At 51.1% G+C, this 23279-nt stretch overlaps 1 protein-coding gene across 4 annotated transcripts in view; it reads right to left on the bottom strand.

The window, feature by feature from the left end:
* Nucleotides 1-23279, bottom strand: part of LOC144950917 (uncharacterized) — a 71799-nt gene that overhangs the window by 5550 nt on the left and 42970 nt on the right. For all 4 annotated transcript variants that reach the window (XM_078881091.1, XM_078881090.1, XM_078881093.1 and 1 more), the window contains 4 exons: nt 22012-22230; nt 11978-12302; nt 11391-11524; nt 2603-2842 (listed from right to left, as the gene is read on the bottom strand). In XM_078881091.1, the coding sequence (XP_078737217.1) occupies nt 2603-2842; nt 11391-11524; nt 11978-12302; nt 22012-22230 (918 nt within the window). The remainder of the gene's footprint in view (nt 1-2602; nt 2843-11390; nt 11525-11977; nt 12303-22011; nt 22231-23279) is intronic.

Here is a 23279-nt window from a genome sequence, read left to right as displayed (position 1 = left end):
ACATCGTCACACGTGGCGTTCACACCATAATGTGTTTTCGCGACAACACGGTTCTTCGAGAACAGAACCCTTTTCATACAATGCGGGACGCCCCTCGTTACAACGTGGTTTCTGAGCGCTTGACGACAAACTACTTTCTTGATCTGCGCGGCTGCGCGGCTGAGCGGTACGTTACAGTTTGCGGAATGATACAGTAACGTGGCGGCGTACCCTCAGTTATCTTACTGCATGTGCATATATCTTGTCAAACTATCGTTACATTACTTATGGGGTAATTGTTTGTGTTTGATACGTTTGCTTAATACAGAACTTTTCAGAAACACATCTATTCCCGTTAAACGAGGACTTACTTTACTTAGATGGATGAAGATTTGAGAATTAAACCTAGCATTCAATCTAGGCTGTTTTTCCTTCTGTAGTGTGTCAATTCAGAGACATTAATAATAGGAGGCATACACGTTAATTCTACACTTCCCACAGTATAGAGAATAACTATATACGGGTCAGGAAAGCCGGCACGCTGCCTGACCCAACACCGACGAGGAGGTGAAGACTTGTGAAGACGACGGGTTCCATTCCCAAACTGCAGCAGCCTCGAACCACAATCGGGGCCTCCCTTTTATCCTCCCCAGCGTGGCCTGGCTCCGCTCTCGGCCAAGCCCCCTTCTGGAACCCACCAGAAGGCTCTGGCTCTGCCCCACATTCCCTATGTCACCTTTACCCTACATCCGTGCCTATCACGTGACCTACTGGCAGACCGGCCACTGTATCCTTAAATGCCCTTCACTGCCAGCAACCGGCGCGACGTGCTCCAGTGGCACACTTCACCTGCCCTGCTGGTAGACCGGGCTATTACATTTATTTTACCAGGTAAGGCCCAGTTAGCGACATATCTATTTTTCAGAAGCGACCTGGCCACAAATGATAGCTCAACGAAGCGGCTTATAATGTGTAGCAGCTAAATACTAAGTGCATGTTGTTCAATGTGAAAGGAAAAACCAGAGGACCCAGAGAAAAATCCATGCGACCAAGATGTCAGGGTCGGGATCGAACCCACGACCTCATTCATACCAGGCAAGGTAGTTAACACCTCGAAATCATGCCGCCACTTCACCTTTCCGGACAGTGGTGGTTCGTGAAGGGTCATACCCAGGAGTGCTTTAGCTATCACCCGCACACCGATGTTAGCAATGGCCGGGAAATAAACTTAGGTTGGCGCTGGGTTCACAACTCAGTGCGCTAACCACTGTCACCGCTTTATCTAAAACATGAGCATATGTGTATTTTAAAAATAAAAAAACACTAATATGGAGCTGGGCAAAAAATCAGATAACTGCCAAGCTAAATCAACAAAGGAATAGAGATCGAGACCGTGGAAGCCCGATGCTTAAGTACCCGGTTTCATCAAGGGCAGCTGATTTCAATAATCAAACCAAAGATTCAATGGTGCCAGCTTGGCTCTCTGACATCTAAACCACCGGTCTCGATAAGGATCAATGTTACTCGACGGATTGATGGTTTGCTACAAGCCCAGTATAACAGCCACATGGATGCACTTGGCAGTGTCAACTGAAGCCAGGACTCTCTCGATGAAACCATCAATTGTGTTTTTCTTGTCATTTCCTCCCCAATTTTATCATGATTATGCCATAGGCTCTAGCACAGCAGTGCGGCCCGCTGTGTTAGAGAACAGCACAGGGTAGTAATAATAATTTACATTTGTAACGGCGGCACGAGGAACCAGACAAGCAGGAAGGCAGTCAAGCTGTGAGCCAGCGCCAAGCTCTGCTGCTAAGACCGCATATCCTCCACATACTAAGGTAAAACATAATTAGTGTTTACATGTGGGAATAAACCAAAGCACCCGGAGAGAACCCACGCATGCCAGGGGAAAACACTCCATTACATACAGATGGATCAGATGCAGTCCACATTTTGCTCTACGGCCTTCTCCTGGCGAGCCAGGCATTGACCCCTTGACGCCCATGGGAAGGAAGTTCTGCAACATTTGCGTGACGCACCGACCCTCGTCTTCAGTGCCGGACTGCAGGCCACGTGCTTAGCCACAACCGCCCAGCTGGCGGACATCCCAGAGCTATCCCTGAGATAATTGCAAGTAGAGGCCGACCGAAACTGAATTTCTAGTTTTGGCCGAAACCGAAAGTAAACCGAAAGTTAAAAATTGACTTTCGGCCAAAACCCGAAAGTTAAAAATTGACTTTCGGCCAAAACCGAAACAATGCCAAACGAGGCCATTTGCCAACTTTCGGCGCCGAAACCGAAACCGAATTTCGGTCGGCCTCTAATTGTAAATGACCTCTGGGGCAGCACTTTCCTATGTTGCACGACAGTCAAACCAATATTGCAATTTTCAGACCTGTAGTTCACCAAGTTGACCAGAGAGACACATTTAATGTGAAGCGCCAATTCTACTTCACAAATCTATTAACAGTTACAATCCACGCGCAACTCCCACACCCACGCACCTGGCCATCAAAGCGTCGACTGTCACTGATTCATCGTGATGTACTTCTTTCACACCTTATGTAGCCAACTATGCTTATCAGAGGTTACAGCAAGACCCACATGCCCGGGCACGCACCTGGCAGTAAGCACGCAGTGAGACGATGCCCGCCTCAATGAGCGGGCGGATCTGCCCGTAGGCCTCGGGCGTGACCGCTCCGCCCTTGCGTGCCTGGCGGATCATGTCGAGGCGGCGGCGAGGGCCGCGCTCCGCATAGAACTGGCGCAGGAAGGGCAACCCGTCGAGACGCACGCCGTGCTCGCGGTGAGCATAGCGCCCCACCAGCGTCTCCACATCGCCCACGTCGAACTGCTTCACCTGCAAATATGGGGACAGGGAAGACGAGGGTAAGAGGCGTGTCCGATTTGACAGACGAACGGGAGACGAGGCCGCGACACAAATCACAGAAATGCAAAAGCAGATCAATAAATGGATGCACATGTTTCTTAATACTGTACCGACAGAAAGTTCAACAGATGGGATTAGAGACACTGTACGGACTGTGCAGAAAAGCAGGCTTGTGCACGACATGCCACGAGAAGGGACAATGGCTGGTGGCTACACAGTAGCAGCCAAAGAAGGGAACATATCAGGGAAGATTTTCAACTTTTGAGATGGAGCGATTCTACTCTATTATCGCGTATGTCAGTAATATGTACAGGAACTAAATACCAATGTTGAAGTCTGATAGCCACAAGAGGGCTTCAGGAGAGAGCCTGTGTAGTTTTACCATCCTACTGTTGAATGAGCGCAGACTAAAGTGGTTTACTACATGGTCTAAAGTTCATAGCCACAATCGCAAAGCAGCGATGAAATCTTACACAGGAAGATGATCGTGACTGAGCCTAATTCTGAAGATGGTCTACGTGGGCTAAAGTGCTGATATTTGGCAGAGATAAAATAAAGGTGTAGTTCTAGATTTGAAGCTTTCGTGACTGCAAGGATTCATATTCTTAGGTTTTTTCGGTAAAGTCACGTAGGTAAAACATTAAATTAATAAAAGTAAAATAAAATAAAAAATAAAAATCACGACGTTTCGGAGGCAACACAAGCTTCCGTCTTCAGGTGGAACCGTCACAGCCACGACAGCTGTATCAAGTAAATGAGAGATTGCAGGAGCTACCACTCCGTTTATATAATGGTTGGAGGGGGGGGGGAAGGGCCAAGTAAAGCACACTTTTTATTCATATGGTAAGGTGAGGCTTAAGAGGGTGAGCCTTTGTTATGGAGAGGTACGGTTTGTGACTCAACCTGTGACAAGGAGACAACAACTAAACATGGTAAACCTGTAACAGTTGTCTGTCAAATAAGATTGGCCAAATAAGTGTAGTTAAATCTTTTTTGCATGGTTAATCACATCTTTCCAATGATTACTCAGCTTGTAACCATCATCACGGTTGAAATTATGTCGGTGTTTGTATATTTGTATGGCTTCGTGTACAAACCTTTGATTGTAGCCCATAGGTACCCCTATGGGCTCCCCCTTGTCACCAGTTATAGCTAACATGTTCATGGAAAAGTTTGAATCAGACGCCATCCAGACATCCACCCTGCGTCCTTCCCTGTGGGAGAGGTATGTGGATGACACTTTCGTCATCTGGCCACATGGCCTCCCAGCATTGAACCACTTCTCGGACCACATAAATTCTAGACACCCATCCATCAGATTCACCATGGAAGTGGAGAAAGACGGTAAACTACCATTCTTGGATATTCTGTTTGAGAGGAGGCCTGACGGATCCTTGGGACATTCTGTCTACAGGAAAGCCACCCATACAGATTCCTACTTGAAACCGGATTCCCACCACCACCCATCTCAAAAGAATTCTCTCATCAAAACGCTATACCACAGAGCCCATGGCATTTCTGACCAACACCACCTGGCCGGTGAATTAAGACATGTACATCGGGCCCTCAGGATGAACGGATACTCTGACCGCACTATCCGCCAAGCTGTTTCTCCCACCACACAGAAACAGCCACTTGAAACTCCGACCAAAACTATCACGTTACCATACATAGCAGGCGTGACCAAAAAGATCTCCAAAATTCTAAACAAACATAAGATCCAAGTCCGATTCAGTACAGTGCATAAAATCCGTGATCTGATTCCATCTGTGAAGGATTTCGTTCCTGACTCACAGTATCCTGGAGTCTACAAATTGAGTTGCATTTGTGGTGATTGCTACATTGGAGAAACGAAACGTCATGTTTCTGATCGTGTCCGCGAGCACAAGTCAGATCTGAAACACGGCAGAAGTGATTCTTCGGCCGTTGCCGATCATTGCTACAACTCGGTGGGCTCTCATGAAATTGTCTTTTCCGAGACCAAGGTTCTCTGCAAACCTCCTGGCTACCATCAAAGGTTTGTACACGAAGCCATACAAATATACAAACACAGACATAATTTCAACCGTGATGATGGTTACAAACTGAGTAATCATTGGAAAGATGTGATTAACCATGCAAAAAAGATTTAACTACACTTATTTGGCCAATCTTATTTGACAGACAACTGTTACAGGTTTACCATGTTTAGTTGTTGTCTCCTTGTCACAGGTTGAGTCACAAACCATACCTCTCCATAACAAAGGCTCACCCTCTTAAGCCTCACCTTACCATATGAATAAAAAGTGTGCTTTACTTGGCCCTTTCCCCCCCCCTCTCCAACCATTATATAAACGGAGTGGTAGCTCCTGCAATCTCTCATTTACTTGATACAGCTGTCATGGCTGTGACGGTTCCACCTGAAGACGGAAGCTTGTGTTGCCTCCGAAACGTCGTGATTTTAATTTTTTATTTTATTTTACTTTTATTAATTTTAATGTTTTACCTACGTGACTTTACCGAAAAAACCTAAGAATATAAAGGTGTAGTGTTGTTAATACAGTCACTACTGTTAGTACTGTCTACGCTCCGGAAGTGTTACCGAGCGCCGGAAGCTGGAGGGACACGTCATGGTGAGCCAGGGACTCCTGATTGGCTGAAGAGTGATCGTGGCCGACCCGAGGGGGAGACGACGGCCAGGGGATAAAGGGAAGGGGGGCCCGAGGGGGTTCGTGGCTCGTCTCGGGGAGGAGTGCTGGGGTTCCAGGCTCTTCGTGCTCCGCTCTGGGGGCTTCGTCTTGGCATCGGGGATCAGCAGCGTGTGTGCTGACTGACCCGTCCGTTGATGGCTAAACCGCTCTCACATAGCGATAGCATAGCAACACATAACTATAGTACCCGAGGCAGTTACATAACATTTCGATATTTTGCTAGGTTATTAAATTAGTGTGTTCTTTCTCCCTCTCTCCTAATGTTCAAGCCTGCGTACTTTACAACGCGTTCTTCGTACTCATTGACATGTTAATTTTTTCTCTAACCCCTCCCTCTCTCTGCCTTCGCCCCCCTCTGTCTATTTAAGGCAACGCCACAGAGACGATCTCCCTCTCTGTACCTGTGTTACCCTCTCTATGTATCTTGGTGATATGTCTGCTTATATGTCTGTCTATAGTTTTCTGGTTGGATTTTTTGTTGCCATTTCATTTATACCTGATGATGATTGCTTGTGTTGCAATCGAAACATCGTATGCTATTATTTAATTTATTATTTTATCTTTATACGTGACTTTACCGAAAGAACCAAAGAATAGTGTTACCCCGTTGGGATCTTATATATAAAAGTGTTGACTCCAAGATTAGTGTGCCTCTGTACACCACACTACAACTGGTGTCAGATTGAAACAAATAGTTTGCGTTAGGCTACAGCGAGTATGTTGACTAGGCGGAAGATGCTCAACAAGTCGTCTTCAGACGAAGAGGAGGATGAGGGTGTCATCCCTCAGACGGCCCCGGGTGCTGGAGCCCGAGAGGGAGCATGGGGACGTCCTGCCAGCGGCGCAGCGTCGGGACCCGGAGCTTGCTTCGCCGCCGCCGCCAGGAGGAGAGCGTCGGGCAGGCTACGGACAACGGGACGCCGACACCACATTTCCCGCGCGCGGGAAACGCTGTCGCAACTCTCGCCGCCGTCCTACAGGCCGAGACGCCGCGTCTGTGGACCTCTACACATGCTGCTTCCCGCGTGCGGGAAACTACAGATGCGAGCGCTGCACGGGAGCCGCCAATTTTTCAAAAGCGCAGGAAGACGCTCCTACCAAATCGGACCTCTCGCCACCAGAGCTGATCCCCGCCGCCCACGGGTTGAAGTCGAGACCCCCCATGTCCAGGAGTTCGCGGCGGTGGGTGGCGACTCGGAGTCATTTCGCCGCCGCTTCATCGCAGCCTGCAAGCTCGCGGAGTAGGCGGAGGAGGCGCTGCAGGCACTGCCCATGGCACTCGACGATGACGCGCTGGTGGCGTTCGATGCAATCCACGACACCAAAAAGGCAACCCTGACCCAAGCCCTGGCACAGATGGGGGCGATCTTTGCCCCACCGTCCACCAAGCGCCACAGATTTGCAACGCGTAGGCGAGGGGAGACTGAGGTGCCTCTCGCCTACCGCATCACACTCCAGGCGCTTGCGAAGTCGGCGTTTCCCGACATGGACAAGGTGGGGCGGGATTTCCTCATCTTGGAGAAACTACTGTCGCTGGCCCAGGAGCTTTAGGTCGTTCTGCCCGCCATAGAGGACGACGACCCGACATCCCTCAAGATCGCTCGGTGCCTGGAGGCACATCTAAACATCCGGCGGCAAGCCAGCATTGTGGCGAGCACGGGACCGTCCACGGAGGTGGGAGCAACCGCGGCCAAGCAGCACCTGCAGGCCGCTGTTGCTCGTCCCGCCACACAGTGGACGAGGGCCGAGGGAGACTGTCAGGTCGGGAGAGATGGCCCGATCCGGTGTTTCAAGTGCAACCTGCCGTGGGGTGCCGCGCTCCACAAGGAAGAGCCTCCACATCGGCGCAATCGGCGGATCGTCGCTCCTTCACTTCGCTGGGTCCTCAGGCAAGTCGCGGTGCACTTAACACACAGCCCTCTATTGCATCTCACCCATCGGATTTGGAGTCGTGTGCCGGGGATTTTTGTCGGGGTTCGTCGCGTACTGATCGGGTCCTTGCGGGCGACGGTTGGACGCGGCGTCCCATGCAACTATCGGCTCTGGCACGCCGCATAATCGTTGCAGCGGCAAGATCATCGGCCATTATCGGGACCGTCGTGGGGGTCGACGTGCGCATTCTGGTTGATACGGGTGCATCAGCAACTGTCATTTCGGAAGTTACTTTTGATAGCTTGCCGCCTAAATCGCGCACCATTTCGCCACCAACGGACAGTCCTTGGGGATTATTGGCCAATTATCAGCGACAGTATGTATTGGCGACATTCAATTGATGGGCCCGATCCTCGTTTTTAAACCCCTAGCCGTACCCTGCCTGCTCGGGAAGGATTTTCTCGGAAAAATGCCACTAAAAATCCTGGTGGATCAGGGATGCATAGAGTTACCATCTGGCCGCCGAATGGCATTTTTGTCATCGGCCACTCTATTTCGCACAGCGAACGCATCGGTCCTGGCTATGGCCAATCAATCTATTAAAATTCCCCCCGGTGCACAGATGCTCATCCCCTTACGCCTGAAAAAACAACTCAACCCCAATTCGATCAAAGGGAGAATGATATTAGCCCCCTCTACCAAGGCGATCCGTGGCCATAATTTGCTGTACGCGCAGACGTTGGTGGCAGGCGATCAAAAACCCTTCATCCAAGTTTTGAATGTCGGTTCTGAGGCATCCGTGATACAAGAGGGCACCGTATTGGCTCACGCATCTTCCGCGTGTTATCAGGGGGAAAATTCTGAGACCATGGGTGTTGCTGCGTCTGTGGGGCAGGGAGAAAATGCGCGCAAGAGTGAGGATGGGGATGAGTCGTGGTTGGACAAGCTCTGCGTCGAGAGCAATGATTTATCTGTACCACAGACTCGAGTTACGCGCCCTTTTGAAGGAGTTCTCCGACGTTTTTAGCAAAACGAAATTCGATATTGGCTGCACGCCGCTTTTACACCACCACATCGATACGGGAGACTCCGCCCCCATTCGGCAAAACCTGTATCGCTTGAGTCCTACGGAGAAGGACCATGTAGGCCACGCGGTGGGCGAGATGTTGGCCGCTGATATTATTTATCCGTCCAATAGTCCGTGGGGGGCGCCCATTGTGCTTGTTAAAAAGTAGGACGGGAGTTTGAGATTTTGCGTGGATTTCCGCAAACTCAACAAATTCTCCGTGGCTGATGCGTATCCGCTCCCATAGATGGACAACTCGTTGGATGCTTTGTCAGGGGCGCGATTCTTCTCCACATTGAATTTGCTGTCGGGATTTTGGCAGTTGCCCTTGGACGACAGCTCTAGACCAAATACTGTGTTCCGCACACACCAAGGGCTCTTTGAGTTTAACTGGCTCCCGATGGGATTACACTCAGCCCCGGCCACTTTTCAGCGCCTGATGGAATTGGTATTGCCGGACCTACAATGGGACGTGTGCTTGATTTAGCTCGACGACGTTATTGTCTTTGGACGTACATTTAAGGAGCACCTACAGAGGTTGCGGGTAGTTTTTCTCAAAATGCAGGCAGCAAAACTTAATTTCAAACCACAGAAATGTCATCTTTTGCAAAGAGTGGTCTGATACCTAGGCCATATCGTTGGAAAATCCGGGATATCGACGGACCCAGACAAAACTGCGTGCGTGCGTACGTGGCCACGTGAAGTGCGTAGTTTTGTCGGGTTCACCTCATAATTATTGTCCCCGGGTTTGCCACGATTGCTAAGCCTCTCCATGTTCTCACGGCCAAAGGACAGAAATTTCAGTGGGGAAAGGAGGCGGCTGCGTTTACCACGCTCCGAGACGGCCTGGTCAATGCGCCTCCGCTGCGGTACCGATTTTTCTCTACCTTTCATCCTCGACACGGACACCAGCAACACGGGTATTGGCACTGTATTATCGCAGGTCATAGGAGGAGTCGAGTGTGTGGTTGTTTAAGGGAGCAGGGTGCTGTCTCCAGCAGAGCAGCGCTAATGCGTTACGCGCTGAGAGTTGCTGCCAATAGTTTACTTCGTCCAGCAAATATCATCCCTACCTCTATGGATGCAAATTTGAGGTGCGCTCCAATCTTGCGGCTCTGCAGTACGAGCTGCGTGTTGAAAAACCGTCAGGTCAGCTTCCCCGTTGGCTTGACGTCCTTCAGGACTATGTATTCGTAGTTTCCTATAGGAAAGGCGTTCGGCACATAAACGCTGACGCACTGTCACGATTGCCACCCAGTGCACATGCATTTCGGGCGCGGGACGATGCAAACCTGCTGGTACAGTACCGCCCCGGTCTGTCGTTGCTGCAGCTGACACTGCACACATCAACATGGCTGATATGCGGGATCACATGCTCGGTCTCACCAACACCGAGTGGAGGTGACTCCAGGTGGAGGACACCTCTCTACTCCCAATCAGACGCCGTGTTAAGGATTCCGAGGATGGCGGCAAACTGCGGGTCTTATCCTCGGTGATCCTCCGGGAGGGCCTACTCATGAAATGGGACAGGAAACTGCAAAAACACAATGTGGTCGTTCACACCATTTTGCGGGGCAAATTGACCTGGGTGACACACGAACGGTTGATGCACCTTGGGGTCCAAAAGACCTTCGCCTCAACTTTTTCTGGCCTGGGATGGCAGATGTGCAAAATATGTTGAGGGGATGTACTGAATGCGCTCGCCGAAAAATGGGTTGTCCCCCATTGCAATCGATTTCAGTGTCCCAGGTGAATGAGCTCGTCGCTCTCGACATGCTCGGTCCCTTTCCCACCACACCACGGGGAAATAAATATTTGTTGGTGGGTGTGGAATATCTGTCACGGTGGCCAATGACCTGGCCGGTGCCGGATCAGTCGGCTGCGACCATCGCGGACGTTTTCCTCCACGGGTACATCTTGGATAAGGGAGCCCCGGAATGCCTTCTCACAGATCAGGGCCAAAATTTTTAATCTAAATTGCTCAAAGAAGTGTCTGACCGGTTGGGTACCAAGAAGGGCTGCACCTCGCCCGATCACCCGCAAACTGACGGCATGGTGGAACGCCTCAACAGGACCCTGACATCAATGTTATGTCAGCAGGTTAATGCGGAACACACCGACTGGGACTTGCACGTCCCTGGTGTTCTTGCTGCGTACCAGTTGGCCCCTCACGCTTCCACCGGGTTGGCTGGATATTATAAAGGGGGGGTAGTATAGTGTCGTTAATATAGCCACTACTGTAAGTACTTTCTACGCTCCGGAAGTGCTACTAAGCGCCGGAAGCTGGAGGGACACGTCATGGTGAGCCAGGGACTCCTAATTGGCTGAAGTGTGGACGTGGCCCACCCGAGGGGGAGGCGACGGCCAGGGGATAAAGGGAGGGGGGGCCCGAGGGGGTTCGTGGCTCGTCTGGGGGATCGGTGCTGGGGTTCCAGGCTCTTCTTGCTCTGCTCTGGGGGCTTCGTTTTGGCATCGGGGATCAGCAGCGTGTGTGCTGGCTGACCCGTCCGTTGATGGCTAAACCGCTCTCACATAGCAATAGCATAGCAACACATAACTATAGAACCCGAGGCAGTTAGTGTTACCCCGTTGGGATTTATTAATAAAAGTGTTGCCTCCAAGTTTAGTGTGCGTGTGCCTCTGTACACATTACAAAGGTAAGAAAAGTATATGAAAGAAAAGTAGACTTAGGCATGACACATTGCAAGAAGGGCTGATGGTCAGAGACACAGCGTTGAGATCAGCTGGTTTGCAAGGAGCTAGAATGTTGCATGGTAGATCATGTGAGATGGTGGCAGTTCAGGGAGATCTTCTTTCAGCAGTGGATAGATCATGGCCGAAGACATCCTATGAGCAGAACCCCTGCATATGCGGAGGGTGCAGTGCACACCTGCAGGTGTTTGCGCATGACCCAGGTGACGCTGCTGGCACCCGCCTCCACGGCCAGCAGGACCATGTGGGCACTGCTGAGGCCTCCACCTACCACCAGCACTTGCTCGTTCGGCTCGCTCACCACGTTCGCCACTGGGGTAGGGGGGAGGGAGGGGCCGCGTACAGCAGGGGTGCTCATCAGCAACAGTCTTCCACACGCAATACAAATATCCCCTGTTTAGCCTTCAACAGGCTGTCGGGAAAAATGCTATTAGCGAGCACATATTAACACACAAAGGGGTGGGTGGACAACACTACGCCCAGCCGCATTTGCCTCCCTGGTACTGATGTTTATACATCAGATTAGGTACTCATGTTTAAGGCTTAATTGACCTCGGGGTGGGCCAGGACCAGTTCATAAACTCTACACTTTTATTGAACGTGAAAGGGAATCAAACTCGGGTCTCTGGGTTCATAGCGCAATGCCACTACTCCCCACTACACAATGCACTCGCACATGCAAATAATATTCATAATATAATATAGCGGAGGCCCTTCCACCCTATGAATTGATTTCAATGGACTCGTCGCTCACGTTCTGCTCACCGGACCCGCCGGCGCGGCTGATGAACTCTGTGGTGTGGAGGAGCCGGTCCTCGGGAAATCGCTCCCCGATGGAGGACACCCAGTCTGGAACCACGGCCATGGCGGCACGTGTCGGGCCAGCCGCCAACACCACGTGGTGGGCGCGCACTGTTGAGCCGCCCTTCAGTGTCACGCGGAAGTAGTCGACGATGGGACCGCCTTTACCACCGCCGGCAGCACCGCCGGCAGCACCGCCGCCACCAGCAACACCAGCAGCAGCCAGGACAGGCAAGATCGCATCCACGGTGCCCGCCGTCACAGCGCCCGCCAGAGAGTAGTGCTCGATCTGGGAGGCAAGAGTGCGGCTAGCATGTGTTACCAACTGGCGGCGAAGTATGGTTAAACAACCAGCATGGTTGAAATATGCTCAAACAAGAAAACAACCGACGTGGTTGTAGTGTGGTAAATCAACCACTATGACGGGCCTGGCTTGACCAAGGCATACATTTAGCCGTGGCTGGACAAAGGGCTGCCATATGTGTGGTGTACATGCAAAGGCCCTTTTGTCAATCCAGAGCTTCCAAATACCATGCGGGTCTCATGAGGGTTATTTCACCGAAACGTCCCATGCTGATCAGTGTGGGCTGGTGAAGCCTGGGAAACATAGACATCAGGATACAGTATAGTATAGGAAACTCTTGAATATTGCAGGGGTTATGTTTTTTGAAAGTGCTGTGAAAGCCAAAACGGAGATGTTAAATATTTAAGCCTTACCTAAATAATGGGGTTCGGTACAAGGCAATCAAAATTAAAACACATCACAATTGAAACAAGTATTGTACTGTATTGCAAAAAAACTAAATAATTTTAATGAACATGTAAAAACCCTATAAAAAATATTCCCAGACAATAGTAGTATAACTACTGAATAAATACTATACTCACTGATGATGATCCAAAACGGGTGTTTGTCCGTGACGGTTAGCATACTGCGCTACGAACCCGGCGACCCGAATTCGATCCCTCTCACTACCAACCACCAGTGAAGATTATCTGAACCGGTTTGGGGCCTTCCCTAGGTCTACTCAACCTTAAACGACCACCTTGGGGAGACAAAGGCGGCCGGTCGTGGTGCTGGCCCTCCATTCCCTCGTTTGCCACGCCGGCCTTCATAGGTGCTCGCTAACAGCACTTTCCCCAACAGTCGGGTTAGGTTATATGGAGGATGTCTTTTTGTCCGCAAGATGCTTGCATAGCAATGATTGAGGTGCGACTGGCTGCCTCACGTCCCTTGGCCACCCCGCACCACGGTACCAGCCACGCAGTACTGTCACATGAGAAGCTTCTCAAGTGACGGTGCTTTTCGAGTGACGGTGCTGTGTGGCTGGTATCACTGGAGAAGCTTCGAGTGATACTTCCGTGTATACCCGTGAAAGGTCAAAACTAACTTCTGCGATAACTAAATTGGTATACATAGAGGTTGCACAATAAAACCGCGAACAATAAACCCGCAAAGGCCAAGGGTTTGCTGTACCATGGATTTTGCTGCGTGTGAAAACGCAGTGGCCCATAGTGTAATAAAGGACTCTTAGGCGATGTTGGTCTCCGTCTGTCCTTTATTGGGTTCTTGTCTCGCACCCCGCGATGTCCCTGGTCGGACCCGCACCTCTTCCGTCGCGTGCTCCCCCGCAAGCCGTTCGAGTCCTCCGCTCTCTCTGCAGCCACACCGCTGCCCGTGTGCCCCGCACACTCTGCAGCCACCCCGCTGCTCCGTGTGACTCCGCACACTCTGCAGCCACTCCGCTGCTCCGTGTGCCCCGCACACTCTGCAGCCACTCTGCTGCTCCGTGTGCCCCGCACACTCTGCAGCCACTCTGCTGCTCCGTGTGCCCCGCACACTCTCCAGCCACTCTGCTGCTCCACGTACACCGCTGGCCGACGGTGCCATGACTCCAACCACGTGGCAATTCGTGCCACTCCTCTGCCAGCACCCCGCGTGGCTTCTCCTATCTTCACTCTCTCTTGACTCCCGATCCCCTTCCGGTTCTCACCCTATATCCTCCTCCTCACATGACCCTGACTCCTCCTCCTCACGTGACCCTGACTCCGCCCCCACTCACCCCGACGACCAGGCTCCACCTCCCCTAATACTCCGGCCCGTGTGAGTGGTGAAGGCAGCGCCCACCCTTTCCTTGCTCGCATTACAATAGCACCTATTACATGTGTAATGACTCTCGGACAACACGAACTGTTGCCTCCGAAACGTCATGATTTTTATTTTATTTTACTTTTATTAATTTTAATGTTTTACCTACGTGACTTTACCGAAAACACCTAAGAATATGAATCCTTGCAGTCACGAAAGCTTCAAATCTAGAACGAACTGTAGAGATTTCTCTCTGCGTCACGCAGATAACTTGGGCCAGGAATGGCACGCAAGTGGCGATGGCGTGAAGACAGCGACGACCCAAGGACAGCGACGGCATGAACAGTCAGCACCGATCATATGGCAGCCCCGAACCTTGCCTCTCGCCTAGTTTTATTCCCGGCATGGCCCTCAACCCGCCCCCGGCCTCGCCGACTTTCTCGAATTCTCTAGCTCATTCCTGAACTTTCCAGATGGATCCGCCTCCGTAATTACCCCTCGTGACCACTGGGCCATGAACTGTTTCCTGCACCCGCACTGTCTCCACATCACCCCCCCCGCCCCGCCTCGAGAAAATCAGCCGTTTCGGCTCATATTGACAGTGTACCGCATCAGGGCCGAAGAACTGCATAAAGAAATAAATAAATGCAAAAAACCAGCGTCCGATGAACATTAGGGCAGACGAACTGCATAAATCCGCTTTAGCGGAATCGTAAACACTTTGACCGGGTCCTTGACGCTGGATGGATTTCTGTGCCTCTCCGGGCAACGGGGGCTTGCACAAAAGCCTTGAAGAGGAAGGCTCATCCCCTGGACTCTTCGGAGGAATTTGACCGGGCTCCAGCCAGCGGTCCATCGTACGTGGCAGCTTCTTGAGGTTCCCCGGACTTCAAGGACTTGGAAACTGTGGGCGGCACAATGCATTTTTCGTGAGGCACCTTTTCCTTCGCAGATTGCTCCGGCTCATCGGATACACCAGACATTGGCCGCACAGGGCTTGGGGGTGAGCTGTCTATAGGGGGATGAACATATGGTTTCAGGCGTGATGGGTGAACGAACCAACAATTTTCACACACTGTGGCCTCCTGACTTACACCACCTCGACGGGACCTTGCCATGGCCGATGTAACTTGGGGAACGTACCCAGCGGCACCTGTGGGAAATGCAACCAGGCCCTGTCCCCGATTGCCCATGGAAGCACGTGCTCAAGCCGCCCCGCGTTCTTTTCGTTAGCAGCTTGCACCTTGGCAGTGTTTTCTCTGGCCGCTTCACGAGCTTCAGAGCTATGATCCAGCGTGACCTGGATCAGGGGAACGGGCATGGCTGCTCTTTTCCTCCCCAAGGCAATACCCAATTGTGCCTCAATGGGGGGTTTGTTTTCCTTCCTGTAGATGAAAAAAAACAGGGAGAATCCCATGGAGGCATGTGGGGCCATCTTGTACGCTGTCAAGACTCCCGCAACGTGCAAATCCCAATCTGTCTGCATCTCATTAACTGCCTGACAGAGCATCGATGTTAAGGTTCTGTGCAGGCGTTCCACCATACCATCTGTTTGGGGATGGTATGACGACGTTCTAATCTTTTTAAACCCAGCACTTCGCACACTTAGCGGAGCAGCTTGGACGAGAAATTCCGATCCTGATCCGTGAGAAGCTGCTCGGGGGCCCCCTTTTATCCATCATGTAGCAGTACAAAAATGCATCGGCTATGGATGCAGCCGTTTGGTCGGGCAATGGTCAAGCCATTGGTCACTGGGAAAAATACTCAACCCCGACTAGGAGAAATTTATTCCCCTTTTGCGAAGCCGGAAAGGGCCCCAGGATGTCAAGCGCAACCAATTCATAAATTTGGGACACCGTGATGGACTGTTTCGATGGCAGCTTGCGGCACGCACAATCAGTGCAACCTTTGATAAAAATGGAAGACATCGTTTGACATTCCCGGCCAATAAAAGTCTCGCTGAAAGGTTAACAAAGTTTTCCGATGCCTGTGGTGCATCAACTTATTTTCGTGCACTGCCTGTGTTAATCTACCTCGCAGGGAGGTGGGGACCATAATGCCTAGATGTTGTAAAACCTCCTGCCACCTCATCAGCAGGCCTTCCTGAAGGACGAACTGGGAGACTCCCTTAGGCCCGGGGTTCATGTGGTCAGTTTCTGCACAGCGTCGCAAGTTCAACATGGAGACATCCGCCATCTGTAGCTGGCCCCATTCAGTATGTGTGAGGCCTAACGTGTTGTGTCCACCCCGGCTGGTGGCGGGTCACTCAAAGCCGCTACAAGCCCCGGTACTTAAACTGCAGGCTGTTTACACCGGCATGCGCCCGACGAGCATGCGCAACGTCTGTTCAGCAGCAAGCGAGATAATGCATTGGCATTAGAGTGCCTCACACCCTTGCGGTAAATTACTCGAAATGAATACTCTTGGGTGTACTTCTAACCAGCGTGAGAACTGGCCAAAAGGTTGGTCCACGCTCAGAGAGTCCTGGAGGGCCACATGGTCCGTGCGGACGACAAAGTCTCTGCCATAAAGATAAGGCCTGTTGGATGAAGTACACTATGGCCAACAGGTCCCTGTGGGTAACAAAGTACCGCTGCTCAGCGGTTGACAGGATACGTCTTCTGTCTGCGATCACCCTTTCCACCCCATTCTTCACCTGGGACACGACAGCCTCTATGTCCATCTCACTAGCATCAGTGCCCAGTATGCACGGCAGGGAAAAATACGTATAGTCAAGAGGATGCGCGTTGTAAAGGCGATCTCGCAGTGCAGCGTACGCGGCCTCCTCCTCCTGGCCCCATTTAAACTTCTGGTTTTTACCCGTCAAGGCATGTAAGAGTTTTGCAACCGTCGCAAACTGCGGAACAAACCTTCGGTAGTACGGCGCAAACCCGACGAAACTGCGTACTTCACCAACCGACTTGGGGGTTGGCCAATCGCATACGCACGCTGTTTTGTCTGGATCCGTAGCTATTCATTTAGCACTAACAATGTGGCCCAAATATCACACTGAGGTTTGTGGCAAATGGAATTCAGCGGGTTTCAATTTGAGATTAGTCCACCGTACCCTGGAGAACACTGCCCGCAACCTCTGCAAATACTCCTCAAATGTGCGGCCAAACACGATATCATCTAAGTAAATGAGGCAGGAGTCCCACTGGAGTCCTGCCAGGACCAACTATAAGTCGTTGGAAAGTGGCCGGTGCCAAATGAAATCCTATCGGGAGACAATTAAACTAGAACAGTCTGGGGTGCTCGGAACGCTGTTTTTCGGTTTGGATAACTCATCCAGGGTCTAACGTGGAAAAGAACCAAGCGCCCGACAATGCGTCCAGGAAATCGTCTATACGTGGCAGCGGGTAAGCGTCTGCCGAGACTTTGTTTAATTTACGGAAGTCAATGCAAACTGTAAGTTTCCATCCTGTTTCTTGACCAACACCACAGGGGCTCCCCAATGGCTGGTTAACGGTGAAATTATATCCGCTGCCAACATTTCCTCCACCGCCTGCTCTACATGTTCCTTTTCGACAGGACTCAACCGATGAGTTCTGCCGAATAGGAGCTGCGTCACCCGTATCGATGTGGTGTTGCAGCAAAGAAGTACGCCCAATATCAAATTATCCTTGACTAAATGTCAGAAAACTCCCTTAGCAACAATTGCAGTTCATTCCGTTGCGCCTGGGATAAATTTGGGTTCTCCTCACACAATTTATCCGCCAATGTCCCATCCGACTCAGCTCTTAGTTGCACCGCGTCTATGACAACCCCCGCGTCAGAGTCGACAACCTCACAACATGCCGATATCACATGAGCCAACACCATACCCACCTATACCACAGCCGTTCCCAGACCTACATGCAGGACCTGTAAAAACGGTTCCTGATTCACCCTAAGGGCTGTCTGTGTCCCCACTAGCGCGAGCCCACGGGTCGCTGTGTTAGATGGTGTAAGGTGGACTCCCGCCTCGGGGTCAGTTAACTGAAGGCGTTTGCAGGAGCACAAGCAAACTAACATTTGCATACCTAGCGGAATCTCTATAGATTCCCTTGCCAAGGCCTGAACTTTAACGTTCGCCACAGTGTTGCTATACAGGGAATCCAAAAATAACAATCGTTGTCCCGACGGCATCTCGAAAGATTCTTGATTCGTCATAATCTTCCAAGGAATCCTGCTAAATAAATCGGTCCCCAAGAGGCAAGGCACCGCCAGCGTCTTCGAAATAAAAACGGACCCCGACATCTCAATTTTCCCCACACTTACGCATGACTCTCTGCCCCACAATGCCCATCCTCCCCGTTAGCCACAACACACGCAAGCCGTATTGGCATAACGCAACGATTCCTTAAGGGCAACAAATTATAAATGACGTCCAAGATAATAGTAGCCAAGGACCGTTTGTCAATCAAGACAAGTACCTCTACAACCCTGGATGGAACAAACTCCTGCCGACGAACCTGCCGCGGCTGCTATCACTCGGCATGCCAATTTCCTCCACTGTGCTAGAATTTGGCCACCCATCTGTGGTCTGAACCCACTGTTCGCGCTCCCCAACCGGGGGGGTGGGGGGGGTGGGAATGACAGAAGGAATGCGTGAAGGCCTAGATGCGCGAGGCGGTGGTGGTTGGGCTGAGCTTCCAGTGTGTCGCGACTTGCCTGTTGGGGATGGGAAGTGGTCGTCGGCGGGATGGGGGATGTCGGCGAGGTTGTCGATGGCTGGGCGTCGTCCTGGCGTCCCTGCACAATGTGTCACGGCTGTCCACACCGGAAACAGGAGATGGAGGGTCCGTGTGGTGGAGGGGTCGCCTCTCCCCTTGGACCTCAACCTCAAGGCCGTCACGAGATGTCCCCTCGATGTCGAGGCCACCCTTGCACCGCTGCCATCTCCCTCCCGAGCTCTGGACCCTCTTCTGCCGGCCTTGCGTCGCTCCTTTTTGACCGGGTGGCCTAAGTGTCGCCTGACTCGGGCTCATCTGACCACGTCATTACCTGGGTCCACCTGTTCATGTTCTCGTGGGCCTGCAGGCATCTGGCCACCCACATGGACATCTGTGTCTCCTCCTCTACGACGGGCAGCACGATCCCCATCTCTTGTGCTAGCACCAACAACTTTTCCATCGTCAGGGAGTCTATTGCCGCTTGATCCATTCGTGAGCACGCTGCCTGCCCAAGCGCCATCAGTGCACTGCGGTAAGCGAGGGGTGTCTCGGCCTCCTCTCACCTTCGCTGTAGGAACTTCCTCTGCGCGTTGGATGGAGGATCAAAGACGGCCAACATCTCTCCGTACGGTTGTTGAAGAGTGGCCCGTTTTTCTGCTGGCATGGTTCGAAACGCTGAGAGAGCATCATCATCGAGAGCCGTCGGTAAGGCCCGCAGAGCATCGTCTTCTGTCCATGCGACGGACAGGTATGCCGCCTCAAATCGGATGAAGGCGGCCCAATCGCCCCCCGCTGCCACGAACTCCCTGATGGGAGGCAACCACCTTGGCCGGTCTGCTGCTCATCCTCTCCTTCGTCCGAGGTCAATGCAGATGGGTTTTTCTTTCTTGAATATCTTGACATACTTCTGACACCAGTTGTAATGACTCTCGGTCAACACGAACTGTAGAGGTTTCTTTATTTCTTATATAGGGCGCTTCACGCAGGTAACTTGGTCAGAGATGACACGTATATAACTTGGTCAGGGATGACGCACAGATAACTTGGGCCAGATATGACGCACAGATAACTTGGGCCAGGGATGGCACGTAAGTGGCGATGGTATGAAGACAGGGACGACACGAAGACAGCAATGGAGTGAAGACAGTGATGGCGTGAAGACAGTCAACCCCGATCCCATGGTAGCCCTTCACTCCACCCCCGGCCACGCCCCCTTTCTCGAAATCTCAAGCCCATTCCCGAACTTCCCAGATGGTTCCCCCTCCGTAATTACCCCTCATGACCACTGGGCCACGTACTGTTCCTGCACCCGCACTGTCTCCACCCACGCACTGTCTCTATACATGGATGGTGATCACCCAATAAAGCATGGTCCAGATTCCAAATCCTGTTTAGCTTCCTAGGTATTACCGGTTGCGTTTTGGTCATCGGCATTAATGCTTATTTGTTACCTTACCAATGCGAAGCACAAGACATTTCATTCGTGTCAACCAAACCTGATAAATAAATGGCATGCTCCCCTGATGTGGCAGGCCGGGACACCAGCTGTGTTGCTCCAACTGTGGAATTCCTGGCTGGCCTGTGTGAGGGGCATCTGTTCTTTCAAGCATTCACCACGCACCACTGCGGGCATCTTCAGAAGTGGATTAATCTCACCTGGTCTCTGCCCTTCAAAGGGGTCTGTTTTTCTTAATGGTCGTTTGTCCAGACAACATATTGTTGCATACTTTATTTGGCCAGGAGATAAAATAAACCCCAATGAGATGAGTAAAACAGCAATGCCTAACTTACAAGTCCAACAAAATAAGACATACAATGCTAGACCAGTGGTAAAGTGCTTAACACGCTGTCTTATGTTGCCTGGTGAAGGCTGACATCATATTCTTGGTTCGTTCGGTAAAGTCACATAGATAGAAAAATAATAATACAAATAAAGTGAATACAAAATAAAAAAATAAAAATAAACACTAATGTAGACTGTGGCTTGGTTCTTAAGTATGGTGAGTGTACTGGCAGTCTATAATGTAGACTGTAGCAATCGTTATTAAGCTGGGTGAGTATACTGGCACTCTATAATGTAGACTATAGCCTGGTTTTAAGCTAGTGAGCATATTGGCAGTCTATAATTTCGACTGTAGCAATGGTTATTAAACCGAGTTAGCGCTATGGCAGTCTATAATGTCGACTTATTCTGGTTCTTTCGGTAATACAAATAAAATAAATTCAATAAAAACAACAAACCATGACGTTTCGATCGCAACACAAGCGGCCGTCATCAGGAAAAGAGGGGTTTAGCCTCTAAAGGAAAACTGTTTATAAAGGTTTAGAGATGGGCGTAACCCAAGTGTGTCAGCAGCATGGGCGGGGCAGCTGTTAATGTAGGAGAAAACAACGGATCCTGCGGCAGGTCTCCATCAATCAAAGGGCCGCCAGGCAATCATTATACCTCGCTTATTTTGATATTATTTGTATTACCGAAAGAACCAGAATAAGTCTACATTATAGACTGGCATAGCGCTCACTCAGTTTCATAACCATTGCTACAGTCTACAATATAGACTGCCAATACGCTCACTAGCTTAAAAATCAGACTACAGTCTACATTATAGACTGCCAATACGCTCACCGAGGTTATGAACCAGGCTACAGTCTTCATTATAGACTGCCAGTACACTCACCATACTTAATAACCAGGCTACAGTCGACATTATAGACTGCCAGTACACATACTCCGATTAAGAACCAAGCTACAGTTTACATTAGTGTTTTTTTTTTTTAAATAACTTTTTAAAAATTCTTTTTCCATCTACGTGACTTTACCGAAAGAACCAAGAATATGAATTCCTGCAGTCACGAAAGTTATAAGTCAAAATTTAAGGCTGACATCAGTTGAGTAATATCAGAACCGGTCTGGCACTCTGCCCGATTCCCCAATGTTCATCGACTAATATGGTGAAGTGTTATCAAAACACCCTCATAACCGACATCGCATTGGGAGACCTTTCATCTATTGCTGGACTGAGAATGCCTGAAGTGTATATTTAATTTCTAACGGCGAAGACCAGTTAAGTATGTGGCGAAATGGGGAGAGAACGCAGCAGGCTTGAGGATGTGGCCCAATCCGGGAGACCGCACCGCGTAGGCGTGAGCACCGATCCGGGAGACATTGTGTAGCCATGAGCACCGAACTGGGAGACCACATCGTGTAACCGCGACCACCGACGCAGACCGCGTGCGCCGCTCTCTGCACACACCTGGTGCGTGAAGAAGTCGCGAACGAGCCGCGTGCTGGGCAGTGTGAAGTAGAGCTCGTTCTGCCTGGCGCAACCACCCGCCGACAGCAGCCGGCGCTCGCGCTTGCCCACGCGCCCGTCGTTGAAGAAGGCGTTCTCGTCCAGGATGTGGAGCCGCCGGGGCAGCGCTCGCAGCTCCCCCTCCCTGTGTCGCTGCGTCGCAAACACCTGCAGTGCTCGCTGGAGCCGGGGGGGTGGGGGGCGGCAGTGTGAGCGTGTCGGCCGTTTAACTCACAAGGCTCTGTGATTAGGGGAAAAGAATCGTCAAGATGCAATAATCACGATTGAATAACCTTGGCTGGCAACGCGCCGCCGCATAGCGTTCGCTCACTCTTAGAGACGATGACTCATGAGGCGCTGGGGACCACAGACAAGCGGGTAGGCAGCAGCCACACATTGAGCTGGTGCCAACAATTGCCTGAGCTCTCTGTGGTCCTCTATAGCCAGGGGAAAGCACTTTGACACCCACAGGGAGTTTCTCACCATGTGTGATCCAACAACCCTCGCTGTCTCCACAGTGCTGAATTACAGTTGTGTAGCGCCACCGCAGCCCAGTGGCCAGGTGGCTCAAGAGATTGGAGGTGAGGTGGCACCAGTGAGATCCAGGGTTCAAAGTCAGGCATCCGCCCGTGATTAAACCAGACTCAAGTAACTTATATACAGACTCAGACTCACATGGAGACTCTCACAGAGCCCTACATACTCCTAAATACTAAGTTATTAAACCGAGTTCTCAAGTGTAGCGAGTTTATTATCTTAGCTCAGTCGCCAATGACTGCACAAGGAATTGTTTTCGAATGAGGGGAAGGTAGAAATCCCAAAACATATGGCATAGTTAGCTACGTGCATAAGAAGTTCAACGTACATACATATGGCCAACGGTCACAAGAGGCCTACTACTCTAAAGCGGCCCAATAACTGATATCCTTCCATTGCTGCAAGCATCTTAGCCACACCAATCGGGTGCTAGAGGAGAAAATGTTTGACCTGGCAACAATGCCGTGTTTAATCTATCACTATGTAGAGACATAAAGAGGTCTCTGCGTTGTTGTGCCAGCCACAGTTCTGGAAGAGCTCGGAGCGCCGGAAGCCTCCATTGGATGATTGAAGGACACGTGACCGGGAGTGGGGAGCCCCTTTCTTGATACAGCAGGGGGCGTGGCAGAGGGCAGGGTGAGGCAGCGGCCAAGGGATAAAGGGGGAGCGCCGAGGGGATTCGGGGCTCATTT

This window comes from Lampetra fluviatilis, chromosome 60 (genome assembly GCF_964198595.1).
Source record: "Lampetra fluviatilis chromosome 60, kcLamFluv1.1, whole genome shotgun sequence".
Lineage (NCBI taxonomy): Eukaryota > Metazoa > Chordata > Hyperoartia > Petromyzontiformes > Petromyzontidae > Lampetra > Lampetra fluviatilis.
The sequence above is the reverse complement of the archived record's forward strand: the minus strand, read 5'-3'. Positions and strand labels throughout refer to the sequence as shown.